The sequence below is a fragment of the Narcine bancroftii genome, chromosome 6 (genome assembly GCF_036971445.1).
Source record: "Narcine bancroftii isolate sNarBan1 chromosome 6, sNarBan1.hap1, whole genome shotgun sequence".
NCBI classification, from domain to species: domain Eukaryota; kingdom Metazoa; phylum Chordata; class Chondrichthyes; order Torpediniformes; family Narcinidae; genus Narcine; species Narcine bancroftii.
The window spans coordinates 160,767,266-160,781,059 of record NC_091474.1 but is presented as its reverse complement, the minus strand read 5'-3'; the positions used below and the strand labels follow the sequence as shown (position 1 = coordinate 160,781,059).

Sequence of the window (13,794 nt, the reverse complement as noted above, 5' to 3'; positions counted from 1 at the left end):
ATCGTGAAATTACCAGCTGGTCCTGGACATCCGAGCTCCTAATGACTTGAATGACACAGGTACTTACTGTGGTCAAAAGTAGTATCCATGTAAAAGTCGAGCCCTCCCCCCATATTTGACTCAAAAAATTGTCCCCAAAACTTGACTATTACATGAGTACATACGGTAACTTACACGCTCGACATTGCTTATTGCATTCTTATTTGGAACTTTATACCAATTCCACTATTCATTAAATTAGTATTGGTCATTGACAGTGATTATCCATGAAAGTGGAACAGGAAATTATTTCTCAATCACCTGTGGTATCATTGAAACAATTTTCTCTCTGCTCTATGATTTTGAAAATATCAGGCAAGTGTCTCTTGACAGAAGCCAAATATAAGCAGGGCAGCTATCTGGCATTCTGCTATATATTGTGGGATTTGATGAGAATGGAGATTCACGATTCATAGAAACATAGAAGATAGGAGCAGGAGTAGGTCATTCGACCCTTCAAGCCTGCTCCGCCATTCAACGAGATCATGGCTGATCTTAAAGTTCAGTACCCCGTTCTCGCCTCCTTCCGTAGCCTTTAATACCCTTATACTGAAGAAATAGATCTAATTCCCTCTTAAATATATTTAATGAACCTGCTTCTACTGCCCTCTGTGGCAATGAATTCCACAGATTCACCACCCTCTGGGTAAAGAAATTCCTCCTTATCTTGGTCCTAAATGGTTTGCCTATTATCCTCAAACCATGGCTCTGGGTTCTGGATTTTCCCATCATTGGAAACATCCCATTTGCATCCATTCTGTCCAGTCCTGCCAGAATTTTATAGGTCTCTATGAGATCCCCTCTCAATCTTCTAAACTCCAGCGAGTACAATCCCAATTTGCGCAATCTTTCCTCATAAGTCATTCCTGCCATTCCAGGTATCAGCCTGGTGAATTGCCTCTGCACTCCCTCCATTGCAAGAACATCCTTCCTCAGATAAGGGGACCAAAACTGCACACAATACTCCAGGTGGGGTCTCACCAAGGCCCTGTACAGCTGCAGTAAGGTATCCTTGTTCCTATAAGTGATTTTAAAATGAAATGAGGGTGGTGTGAAGAGTAAGCATCAAATGATAAAATCATTAACTGGAGGTAATCAGGACATTTGAAGCCGACTGAATCTTCAGGCCTTTCTCAGAATGTCAATGAGAACATAGATTTGAAAACAAGAGCAAGGGCAAACAGCCCAAAAGCATCCTTGTGCTTCACAACTTGTCCTTAATCTCAACCCTTCCAATTGACATAGCTTTCAATTCCCTATATATCAAATGAAGGTATGAAATGCTCTGAAAGGTTCACAACTTTCTGAGTGAAGATTTTCTTCTCATTGTAGTCTTAAAAGACAAACTTCACCTGAAACTATGATGCACAGTTCTAGACCATATGAATAAATTAGGGATAATATACAATATTGAATTCTGTAAAGCTAATATGAATATCCAATGCAATATTTGTACAAGCACCCAGATCCTTGCTTTCTCAGTAATGTTTCTTGATTCAATTCCTCAGCAAGGGACAAGAAACATTTAATGTACCATTTCCCTTATGCAGGTCTTCAGCCTCTCTCTATCCAGCTTTGTCCTCCCCAATGAATTTTGGTCCTTATTTCCCAGAGTCACAAAACGGCTGTTGGGAGAACACAGAGGCAACAGTTCAGAAAAAAGTGAATTTCTTCAAAATGCATATTACATGTGAAATGGAAGAATAATGCAAAACAATCATACATTTCATTCATATCTGCAAAATCTCTAATTATTTTCATTATCTTATCTCAAAACATCTTCCTAACATCATGTTAGAAATTCAGTGTTATATTCAAAGTGCTGTACAATGTGACAAATGACCATTTAATTAGTTTTTAGTGATACCAGTGGAGAATGGAATGTAGGTTAAATACCAGGAGAAAATCCTTCCAACAGTGTCACAGACACTGTAACATTCATCTTGTCCAGGATCCCAGACCTAGATTTAACATTTGTGAAGCTGTACCAATGCAACAATTCCCCAATGTGGATCAAAACACACACCTTATAAACCACAGGAAGAGAGTTACTAAATAAACCTGACAGACAGTGAATATATCTCAAAAGAGCAGGGCAAGAAAGGAACAGTGATTGTCAGAAAATATATGGAAAAACAGTACAGTTAAAAATAAAGATTTACATAATGCATTATGTCCTTAAGATAATAATTGAATTCATTGAGTCATCCTGCACCAAATATGTTACAAGAAATCACCTTCTCATTCATTAATTAGTTAAAGAATGAATTTGCATTGATAAACTTGCTCTTATTGACTAAAGCACCATCACAACCCTTTGAGAGACAGGTAATCTGTATCTGCATTTATACCCACATGCATCCACTGCTCAACTCCTCCAAGATGCCTCGGAGCCGTCGTTCTGGGTGTGGCTTTTCTGTCTTCATGATCTCCTGAACATCATTCAAACCTTCCTCCTATTGTCAAAAATTGAAGGATATTACATAACAGCAAGACTGAAGAAAATAAACCCCATCTGCCTTGCTCCTTCAAACTTAGCTGGCTACCATTCTCACTAAATAATGCCTTAGATGCACATTGCCGTATAATTTATCAGCCTTGCTGGGGGGAAAAAAAGTCTTAGACCCTTAAAATACAAGAAATAAAAGTATATTGGAGCATTCCAACAGTAGAAAAATCTGCCAGTCTGGATGCACCTCAGTTCCTTGAGTTGTTATACAGGAACAGCACTGACAGACAATTTATGAATTTGAAATCTTATAATGAACTTTTTCTTGTTTTATTTATTTTCCTCCTCAACCTTACATCTTCAGAAGGATTTTATAAATTCTCTTCTTCATCAGACCACTTGGGGGCAGGTGAGAGCACGGTGGGATAACTCATTGGAGAAGCTACTACCACTGAAAGTAACAACTTGAAACTGAGAGAATCTGAAGCACAAGCTGCATTCTGAATATTGAGCATTGTTCAATGGGCCATCAAAAAAGTCACTGTATATGTGTGAAAAAGAAACAGTGTATATCATGGCTAATGTGATTTATGGTGTGAAAAATAAAAAATTAAAAAAAAAACATGTCTGAGCTCTAAGATTGCAAGTGGCAAACAAATTATTGCAGTAAATTGCTTCCTTAAGCCATGAATGTCTTTTTCAGAGCCTGGAAGCAGAATCAAGTTGTAATGATGTTGAGGGTTTTTGAATGTAATTTTATAAGGGATAAATCAAATCACTGCCAATACAGACCACCAAGCTTCAAGGACTTTTTTCCCCATCAAGTCTCTTGATAATGTCAACACTCTCCTGATCCGCTGTCTATATTAATTATGATCCTGGCATCTGCTGTCATATGTTTTGACCTGTTTCAATCTGTAAGGACTTGATAATAAACAGGACAATAGCGAGAAGTTCTGGAAAAAAAAGTAATAATTAGGGTGGTCGAGTTATAAATAAAAGTGAGTTATTAAAATTGTCTAGAAGTTGGACATCATGTTACAGTTGCACAGGATGTTGGGAAGACCACATATGGAATACTGTGGGCATTTCTGGCCATTTTGCAAAAATGATATAATTAAACTAGAAGGATGTCAAAATGATCCTGGCCGATGTTACTGAAATTGAATGGCTTGAGTTGCAAGGTGAAGCTGAAAAGGGTACTGGACGTTTTCTCCCCCTCAGGAGCATTAAAGATTGAGGGTGCCATTGTACAAAATTGTGAAGGACATAGATAAGGTGATAATCACAGACTTTTCCCCAGGATAGGAGGGTCTAAAACTAGAGGGCATAGATAAGACATAGGAGTAGAAATAGACAATTCAGTCCATCAACTCTGTCTCACCATTTTATCATGAGGTGATTAATTTTCCCAGTCAACCCCATTGCCCGGCCTTCTCCCCATAACCTTTTGATGGCCTGGCTAATCAAGAACCTATCAATCTCTCCCTAAATACAGCAAATGACGTGGCCTCCACAACTGCCTGTGGCAATAAATTCCTCAGATTCACCACCCACTGGCTAAAGAAGTTCGGCTGCCTTTCTCTTCTAAGAGGACGGCCTTCAATCCAGAAGTTGTTCCCTCTTCTCCTAGACTCTCCTACCATGGGAAACAACCTTTGTACATACCTTTCAACATTCGCAATGTTTCAATGAAATCCCCCTCAGTCTCCTAAATTTTAATGAGTACAGACAAAGAGTTGTCAAATGCTCCTCATATACCCTTTCATTCCCAGAATCTTCCTATCTACAATGTCAGCACGTGCTTTCTTAAATGAGGAATTCAAAACTGCTCACAATACTCCATGAGGACTCTCCTGTGCCTTATAATCTACGTACTGTGCTTCCAAGATTTTACCAAAATGTATCATAATACGAGGTGAAATAAATGTGGCTGATGTTTACAAAACCACGAGCCTCCCTCACCTGGGCCAGTCTGACCATCTTTCACTGTTTCTGTTTCCCGAGTATAGCCTAGTCATTAAACGTGTAAAACCCACAAGGAAGACTATGAAGAGCTGGCTTGAGGGAGCTGGTTTTGTTCTTCAGCAACATTTTCAACATCCAGATTGGAGCATGTTTGCTGCCCCTGCTACCACAGACTCTCAGACTGATATTGATTTATGTACCGACTCTGTCCTCGAGTACATCAACAAGTGCGTGGATGGAGTGACATCACAAAAACAAATAAAAATATTTGCAAATCAAAAACCATGGAGGTTCGCCATCTGCTCAAAGACAGAGATTTAGCCTTTAGATCTGGAGACTGGGAGACTTGTGGCTCAGCCAGGGACAACCTAAGGATGGGAATCTCTCAGGCTAAACATACATACAAAGAATGAAGATCATTTCAATTCCTCGGATCCCCGGTGCATGTGGCATGGCGTATAGATCATTATTGTCTAGTACTGTGCCCCCTTCCAGCTGTGCCTTCCTCGCTGAGGAGCTTAATTATTTCTACACTCATTTTGATTGAGAGAACAATGAGGTCACCTTCAAAGTGGATCTTCCACCTGATAAACTGTCTCTCTCACTTTCCATCTCTGATGTTTGGGCCACCCTGAGTAGGGAGAATGTACGGAAGGCAGCTGGTCTTGATGGTGTACCTGGCCGAATGCTTAGAGTCTGTGCAGAACAGTTTGGCCATGATCTTCACAGACATTTTCAATCTGTTCCTGGCCCAGGCAGTTGTTCCCATATGAGATTCAAGATTGCCACCATCATGCCAGTGTCAAAGCGATCGACCACCACGAGTCCAGTTGCACTCACGTGCACCCCCATCATTGCAAAGTGCTTTGAGAGATTGGTTTTATCACATTTGAAACTCTGTTTGCCCATTACCTTGGACTCTCATCAATTTGCCTATCATATCAACAGGTCAACTGAAGATACCACTTCCATGACACTTCACTCTCTGCTTTGACCCACTTGGACAGCTCCAATTCTTATGTCAAAATGCTGTTGATTGACTTTAGTTTGGGGTTCATACTGTGATTCCCTCCAAACTGATCGCCAAACTTCATCAGCTTCATATCAGCTCATCCTTCCGTAATTAATCTTGGACTTTCTGACTAACTATGTTGCGCAATCAAACAGAAAGCAGACACAAAACATCAAGTCTGTTCAACAGGCTTTATTCAACATAAACTTCCACAAAGATGGCTGTGAGAGTGCTGCGCAAGCTCTGAGACTGACCTCGAGGGGCCAGATCTAGCTTATATCCCGGAGGATGATTGACAGCCGGCCAGGTGTTGCCTTCCTCCAGTGCTCTTCTGCAGGTACACACGTTGCCCCCTGCAGTAGGCTAGTGGTGTATCATCACACTAACAGACCCCAATCTGTTAAGTTAGGCAAACTCCTCTCTTCCATTTTCACCTTCAACACTAGCTGAGCCCTCTCCTGCATTCCCTTTTCACCTATGACTGTGCTCCTGTATATGGTTTTAATTCCATAATCAAGTTCACAGATGAGACCATGGTGATTGACCTGATCAGAGGGGATGATGAGTCTGCCTATAGGGCTGAGGTCCAGCACCTGGCCGCTTGGCATGCTGACAACAACTTGGCACTTAACACTCAGAAGACCAAGGAGATCATTGTGGACTTCAGGCAAGCTGGAAGCTACACTCATGTCCCTAATTACATCTATGGAGTTGTGGTGGAACGTGTATTGAGTTTTAAATTCCTTGGTGTCTACATTTTCTCCCTAACTCCTCCATCCTGATCAAAAAGTTGCAATAGTGACTTTATTTTCTGTGCAGCATGAATAAAGTGTACCTCAGAATATTGATGGATTTTTACCACTGTACCATTGAGAGCATACTTACCTATGGCATCTCGGTATGGTATGGCAATTGTCTTGTATCGGACCATAAAGCACTTCAGCAGGTGAAAACTGCCCAGCAGATTATGGGCATCCAATTGTCCACTATTAAGATCATCTATCAGGAACGCATGCTGGGCATCATAAAGAATGCATCTCACCCAAACTATGGACTCTTTACTCTTCTTACATCTGGCAGGCTCAAGAAGAGCTTTTCTCCCCAAGGCTGTGACCCAGTTGAACTTTAAATCACAGCGATGACATTGTACTGCCAGTACTTTTATAATTGTTTGCTTGCTGAATGCACTTGTTTTTATTTGTATGTAATTATTTGTATTTGTATATAGCTCTTTTTTTTAACTTCTGGTTGGATGCTAATTTGTATTTCATTGGCTTTGTATTTTACTTGACTCAATGACAATAATCTAATCTAATAAGGCTCAACACCACATCCCTGCTCCTATTCTATTCCTCTTGAAATGAATGCCAGTGTTGCATTTATCTTCTTCACCACTGATTCAACATGCAAGTTTACCTTCAGGCTATCCTGGATGATGACTTCCAGGCCCCTTTGCATCTGGGTATTTTCAATGATCTCCCCATTTAAAAAAATAGTCTGCCCGTTTATTTTTTTCTGTTAAACTGCATGATTGTACATTCTCAGACATTGTAAAACATGCCCCCCACCACCCCCCCCCCCCACAACAGCTGATTCATTTTCCCACTCAATTCCACTGCCTGGCCATAAACCAATGCCCCTTCTCCCCACCCCCAAATGACATGATCTACCGGGATCATTGTCTGAAGACGGTGCAAAAATCATTGAGGACCCCTTCCACTCTGCACAGAGCATATTTCAGCAGCTCGCATTGAGGAAGAGATACAGGAGGATCAGAGCCAGCACCACCAGGCTGAGGAATAGCTTTTTCCCTCCATGGGCGACCAAAGGAACAGCTCACACTCACCATCCAAACCTCTCAGCTGTACAAAACAATATTTATTTATTTGCACAGATGAAATACTTGTGTTTATGACTGATTGTGTGCCTGAATGTTTTCACAATCAGATGACAATAAACTTGACTTGACATTTGCCCCTTCTCTGCCTATTCTCCTAATCTAAATCCTCCATAGCCTCCCTGTTTCCTCAACACTACCTGCTTCTCCACTTACCTTCGCATCATCTGCAGAAAAAATGCAGAAAGTCATTCATTTCATAATCCAAATCATTAATATACAACATAAAATTAAGTGCCCCAAACACCAGCCCCTGTGGAGCACCACTAGCAAATGGCAGCCAACCAGAATATAATCCCTATATTCCAAATATCATCTTCCTGCCAATAAGGCATTATTCTACCCTTGCTAGTATGTTTCCTGTTATACCATGAGCTTTTGTTAAGTAGCTTCACGTATGGTACCTTGTCAAAGACCTTCTGAAAATCCAAATTCACAATATCTCTGCATCTTCTTTATCTACCCTGCTTGCCATTTTTTCAAAGAATTCCAATAGGTTTGTCAAGCAAGATTTTCCCTTAAAGAAACTATGCTGACTTGGCCAATCACGTCATGCTCCTCATACTTTACAATCAACTCCAACATCTTCCCAATCACTGACATCAGGCTAACTGGAATAGAATTCCCTTTCTGCTACCTCTGCTGAATAGTGGGGTGACATTAATGATTTTCAAGTCCTCTGGGACTGTATCAGAATCAATGTCTGCACAATCTTTACTGCTACTTCTTTCAGAACCCAAGGGTCCAAACAATCTGGCCCGGGAGACTTATCCACCCAAAGACCATTCAGCCTTCTGATCACCTTCTCCCTTGAAATAGAAACTGCATTCAATTCCCTTCATCATCTGGCACACTGCTAATGTCTTCCACAGTGAAGATTGATGCAAAATACTCATCTAGTTCCTTTACTCCCATTATTATATCTCCATCATCATTTACTAGTTGTCCTATATCTAACCTCAACTCTCTTTTACTCTTTATATACTTGAAGAAGCATTTTGCTAGCCTACTTTCATACTTAATCTTTTCCCTCCTTATTGAGTTATTTTAGTTATCTTCTGGAACCATATCACAATTTACAGCACAGATACAGGCCAGTTCGGCCCTACTAGTCTGTGCCAAATGTCTTCTCCCACCTAGTCCTACTGACCCGCATTGAGCCCATAACCCTCCACACCTCTCCAACCTTTCCTTGAATATTAACATTCATCTAGTTTCTACCACCTCTGCTGGAAGTTCATTCCACACCCCCACTACCCTCTGCATGAAGAAATTCCACCTCATGTTTCCCCTAAAATTTTCCCCTTTTAATCTGGATCGATGCCCATTTGTTTGTATTTCCCCCACTCTCAATGGAAAACGCCAATCCACATTGACTCTATCTTTCTCCCTCATAATTTTAATAACTCTATCAAATCACCCCTCAATCTTCTAGACACCAGCGAATAAAGACCCAGCTTGCTCAACCTTTCCCTGTAACTCAAACGCTGAAACCCTGGCAACATTCTCGTCTTAACTCTCTCTATACTATTTATATCCTTCCTGTAATTCGGTGATCAAAACTGGACACAATATTCCAAATTTGGCCTCACCAATGTCTTATACAATTTCAATACAGCATCCCAACTCCTGTATTCGATACTCTGATTTATGAAAACCAACATACTAAATGACTTCTTCACCACCCTATCCACATGTGATTCAACTTTCAGGGAATTATGTACTATGACTTCTAAATACCTTTGTTCCACTGCACTCCTCAATTGTCTACCATTTAATGTGAGTGTCCTGTCCTATTTTGATTAGTCCTACCAAAATTGTAGCACCTCACATTTATTAGTATTAAACTCCATCTGTCATCTTTCAGCCCACTCTTCTAACTGCCATATATCATCCTGTAAGGTTTGATAATCTTCCTCAATGCCAACCTTTGTATCATATGCAAATGTACTAATCTAGATCGTTAATATATGTGACAAACAGCAGTGGACCCAGTACTGATCCCTGAGCCACTCTACTCATCACCAGCCTCCAATTCGACGAACAATTTTCCACCACTACACTCTGGCATCTCCCATCCAACCATTGCTGAATCCATTTCACTACTTCATCATTAATACCTAATGCTTCCATCTTCCTGACTAACCTGTTATGCAGAATCCTATCAAAAGCCTTACTAAAGTCTAAATAGACAACATCCACCACCTTCCCCTCATCAATCTTTTTAGTAACCTCCTTGAAAAACTCATCCTCCATAACTTCCTGGGGCATTGACAGAAATATTTAAAATGTCACTGACCAGGGGGGAAGACTGGGGGGTGGCTCATGTTGTTCCACTGTTCAAAAAAGGATCCAAAGTTAAACCTGGTAATTATAGGCCTGTAGGTCTGATTTCGATGGTGGGTAAATTAATAGAAAGTGTTCTTAGAGATGACAGGGATTGATTCTAATTAGTTAGCATGGGTTTTGTATGCGGTAGATCATGTCTCCTTGGTAAATTTCATATTGTGATCTCTGTCCCCAAATGGTTCTTTTACTCTGATGCTCTCAAACCACCCAATCCAGTCCAAGCCCATCAACAAGCTGCTCTAAAAAGCCATTTGATAGGCTTTCTACAAATTCACTCTCTCAAGATGCAGCCCCAACTCAGTTTTCCCAATCTACTTGCATGTTAAAATCCCATGACTACCATAACATTGGCCTTCTGATAAGCGTTTTCTATCTACTGTTTGCTCACCCTTCCCCTTAAGAATATCCTGGACCCAAGCACCTGGGAGGGAACATGCAATCCTTGAGTCACTTTTGCGGCGGCAGAGTCTCCTATCTGTTCCCATCACTATTGAGTCCCTTATGACTATTGCCCTACCTGACTTCACCTTCCCTTCTGAGGCTCAGAGCTGACCATGGTGCTATTGGTCCAGCTGCTTCCTGGCCCAGATAGGTTATCCCCCTCAGCAGTATCCAAAAGGGTAAACTCATGGCTGAGGGGAAATGGCCACAGAGGTACCCTGCACTGCTGCCTATTATTTTTCCTTCTACACACTGTCACCCAGCTACTTTCCTCCTCACTGTGATTGTGTTCCTGTAACTCCTGTCTATCAACCCCCCCCCCCACCCCCGCACCTTGCTATTTAACCTCTCCTTCTCTCATTCACAGTCCTGCTGTTGTAGCCCCATTGAGATTTAAAAATATAAGGTGAGAGGTGAAAGATTTAAAAGGGATTTGAGGGGAAACATTTTCACACAGAAGGTCATACGTATATGGAAAAAAGCTGCCAGAGGAATCTGTGGATACAATATTCAAAAGATATTTGGATAGATACATTAGTAGGAAAGAGTTCTCCACCATTACATAAGATCGTAGCTGATCTGATCCAGGCCTTAATAACACTTCCCAGCTGTTAGCATATCAGATGGCTTATTTAATGCTTAACAGTCTGCTAATCCTTTACTTAAAATATATTTGATTATTCCACCTCATTTTTTTTTTGAATATTTTATTTAAAATATAATCAACCATGATTACACCAATAATGTACAATAAAAATATATCTTCAAATTTAACATAGTTTATAAAACCACTCTATCCACCCCTAACCCATACAATAGTACACCCCCCACCCCTACTTACCCCAACTAACCCCTAATAGAGAAATAGTAAAAGGAAAAGAAAAGAGAAACCAAAACAAGAGTTAATACCTCGTGGAATGAGGGAACCCCACTACATCCAGATTAAAATCTTCAAAGTTTCCAATTCAAATAATCTAAATAAGGGCTCTAAACCTTCCTGCAAATAAAGTGATTATCTCTCAAATTATACGTTATTTTTACCAAAAGAATACAACCTTAATTCTGAATCCCATCTCTGTAAATTAAGTTCTATCCAATCTTTCCACGTACTTGTGACACATTTCTTTGCCACTGCTAAAGACAGTCTCAAAAAAAGCTATTTGAAATTTATCCAATCTATATACCAAACAAATTCCACTTATATCAGCAATTAAAAAAAATTGAATCTAAAGAAAATTTTATTTTCAAAATATCCTGTAAACAATCCTTAACACAAGACCAAAAAGGTTTAACCTTATCACAAGACCATACTGAATGTAAAAATGTACCCTTCTGTCTATTATATCGAAAACACAAATCAGAGAAAAATCAAATTATATCTTTTTAAATGTTCCAGTTAAATATAATTGATGTATAAAATTATAATTTACAAGTCTATATCAGACATTGATGATTTTTGTCATGCTATCATTACAAATAGTTTTCCAATGACCTCTATCCAAATCAACTTCCAAATCCTTTTCCCATTTTAGTCTTGATTTATGCAAATCAATTTCAGACATTTTCTGTTGCAATAATTTATACAGTTCAAATATAAATCTTTACTTCCCTCCGTCGTGAACCATCATTTCAAATTTCAACTCTTTTGGAAGAAACAAATTCTTCTCAAAAGAATCATATAACATTGATTTAATTTGACAATAACAAAACAAAAAGAGTCTAAATTAGAACTTGATATGTTTCTTTCATTCTTTTGAATAAAATAAATTGGTTTAATTCATAAAAATTATTACTATCTTAATCCCTTTCTGATCCCAAATCTCAAGAAGATAATTATTAACCATAAAATGAAAAAGTTTATTCTGATATATCTAGATATCTTACCTTGAGTACCAATTTCATTATTTATCCCATCCCATATATCTATCAAATGAGAAAAAAATTAACGACTTATAAGAACCTAACAATTTAACATTCCATTTATAAACAAATTGATTCCTTCTATCCTCACTAATTCTATTTGATTCTATATCCAAGTCATAGAACCATCAAGATCAAACATTCTATTACTAAATTTTAACTGAGCAGCCTTATAATAATTTTGAATATTTAGAAGTTATAATCTCCCTAATTCATATTTCCATGTTAACTTATGAATAGATACTCTTGCCATTTTGCCATTCCATAAAAATTTCCTAACTATTATATTCAACTATTTTAAAAAAATTAAAAATATTACAAGGAATAGATTGAAAAAGATACTGAGTCCAGTAAGGACATTTATTTTTATATAATTCACTCTACCAATTAAAGTTTTTGGCAAATCTTTCCATTTAATTAAATCCACTTTAATTATAGAAAATAACGGTAAATAATTTAAAGCATACAAATGATTTATATGTCTATCTATTTTAATACCTAAATATTTAATTTGATCAGTCCATTTAAATCATGCTACTCTTCTACAAACAGAATAATCATCTTCAGACAATGGCACAAGTTCACTTTTATTCCAATTCACTTTATACCCTGATAATTCTCCATATTGTTTTAACTTCTCCTGTAACACTTTTAACGACTCCTGTGGTTTCATTAAATAAATGAACACATATCCACAAATCAACTAATCTTAAATTCATCTAATCCTGTCTTAATTCCCTTTATATCCCTATCCTTTCTTTTTAATTGTGCTAGAGGTTCAATCACCAATGCAAATAATGCTGGTGACAGAGGACAACCCTATCTAGTAGATCTCTCTAAATTAAAAGATTCAGATAAAATCCCATTTGTCACAACTCTAGCTTTTGGTTGTTTATATATTGCCTTAATCCAACTTATAAACATTGGTCCAAATCAAAATTTTTCCAACACTAAATAAAAAACAGCATTCCACCTTATCAAATGTCTTTTCAGCAACTAAGACCATTGGTAAGTTGAATTTCTCCTGTGAAATATTAATTCAACTAATTCATTTAGTTACATTATCAGTAGAATATCTACCCTTAATAAAACCTGTCTGATCAATATGAATCAACTTAGGTAAATATTGCACTAACCTATTAGCTAAAGTCTTAATCAAAAGCTTGTAATCAACATTCAATAATGAAATTGGTCTATAAGTTTCAAAGGGTCCTTATCTTTCTTAAGAATAATAGTTATAATAACTTGTGAAAAAGAACCTGGTAAAGATTGTGCATCTCTACCTTTTCAAAAAACAACGGAAGTAATAATTTTTGAAATTTTTTATAGAAATCTGCAGTAAAACCATCCTCTCCTGGAGATTTACCATTTGGCATTAATTTAAGAACTAGCATAATTTCTTTAGAATCTATGGGTTTCCTCAATTTTTCCTTAATCCAATCATTCAAAATAGGTAATTGTAACTTATGTAAAATCTGTCTATTTTAATTTGATCTTGCTGCATTTCTGAAGTATATATAATTTTTATAAAATTCCTTAAACTGCTCATTAATATCATGAGGTTTATAAGAAATTTTTGAATTTTTTTAACTGCCTTTATTGTTTTAGATACTTGCTCAGATTTCAATTGCCATGCCAAAACATTGTGTCTTTTCTCCCAATTCATAATATTTTTGTTTAGATCATAGCAATAAATGTTCAACTCTAAAAGTTTGTATG

At 38.0% G+C, this 13,794-nt stretch overlaps 1 protein-coding gene across 10 annotated transcripts in view; it reads right to left on the bottom strand.

The window, feature by feature from the left end:
* Positions 1–13,794, bottom strand: part of otofa (otoferlin a) — a 547,981-nt gene that overhangs the window by 84,867 nt on the left and 449,320 nt on the right. For all 10 annotated transcript variants that reach the window (XR_011340468.1, XM_069886486.1, XM_069886480.1 and 7 more), the window contains 2 exons: positions 2,395–2,495; positions 1,574–1,664 (listed from right to left, as the gene is read on the bottom strand). Coding sequence is in view for 9 of the 10 variants with exons in the window: in XM_069886486.1 (XP_069742587.1) it covers positions 1,574–1,664; positions 2,395–2,495 (192 nt within the window). In the remaining variant the exon portion in view is untranslated. The remainder of the gene's footprint in view (positions 1–1,573; positions 1,665–2,394; positions 2,496–13,794) is intronic.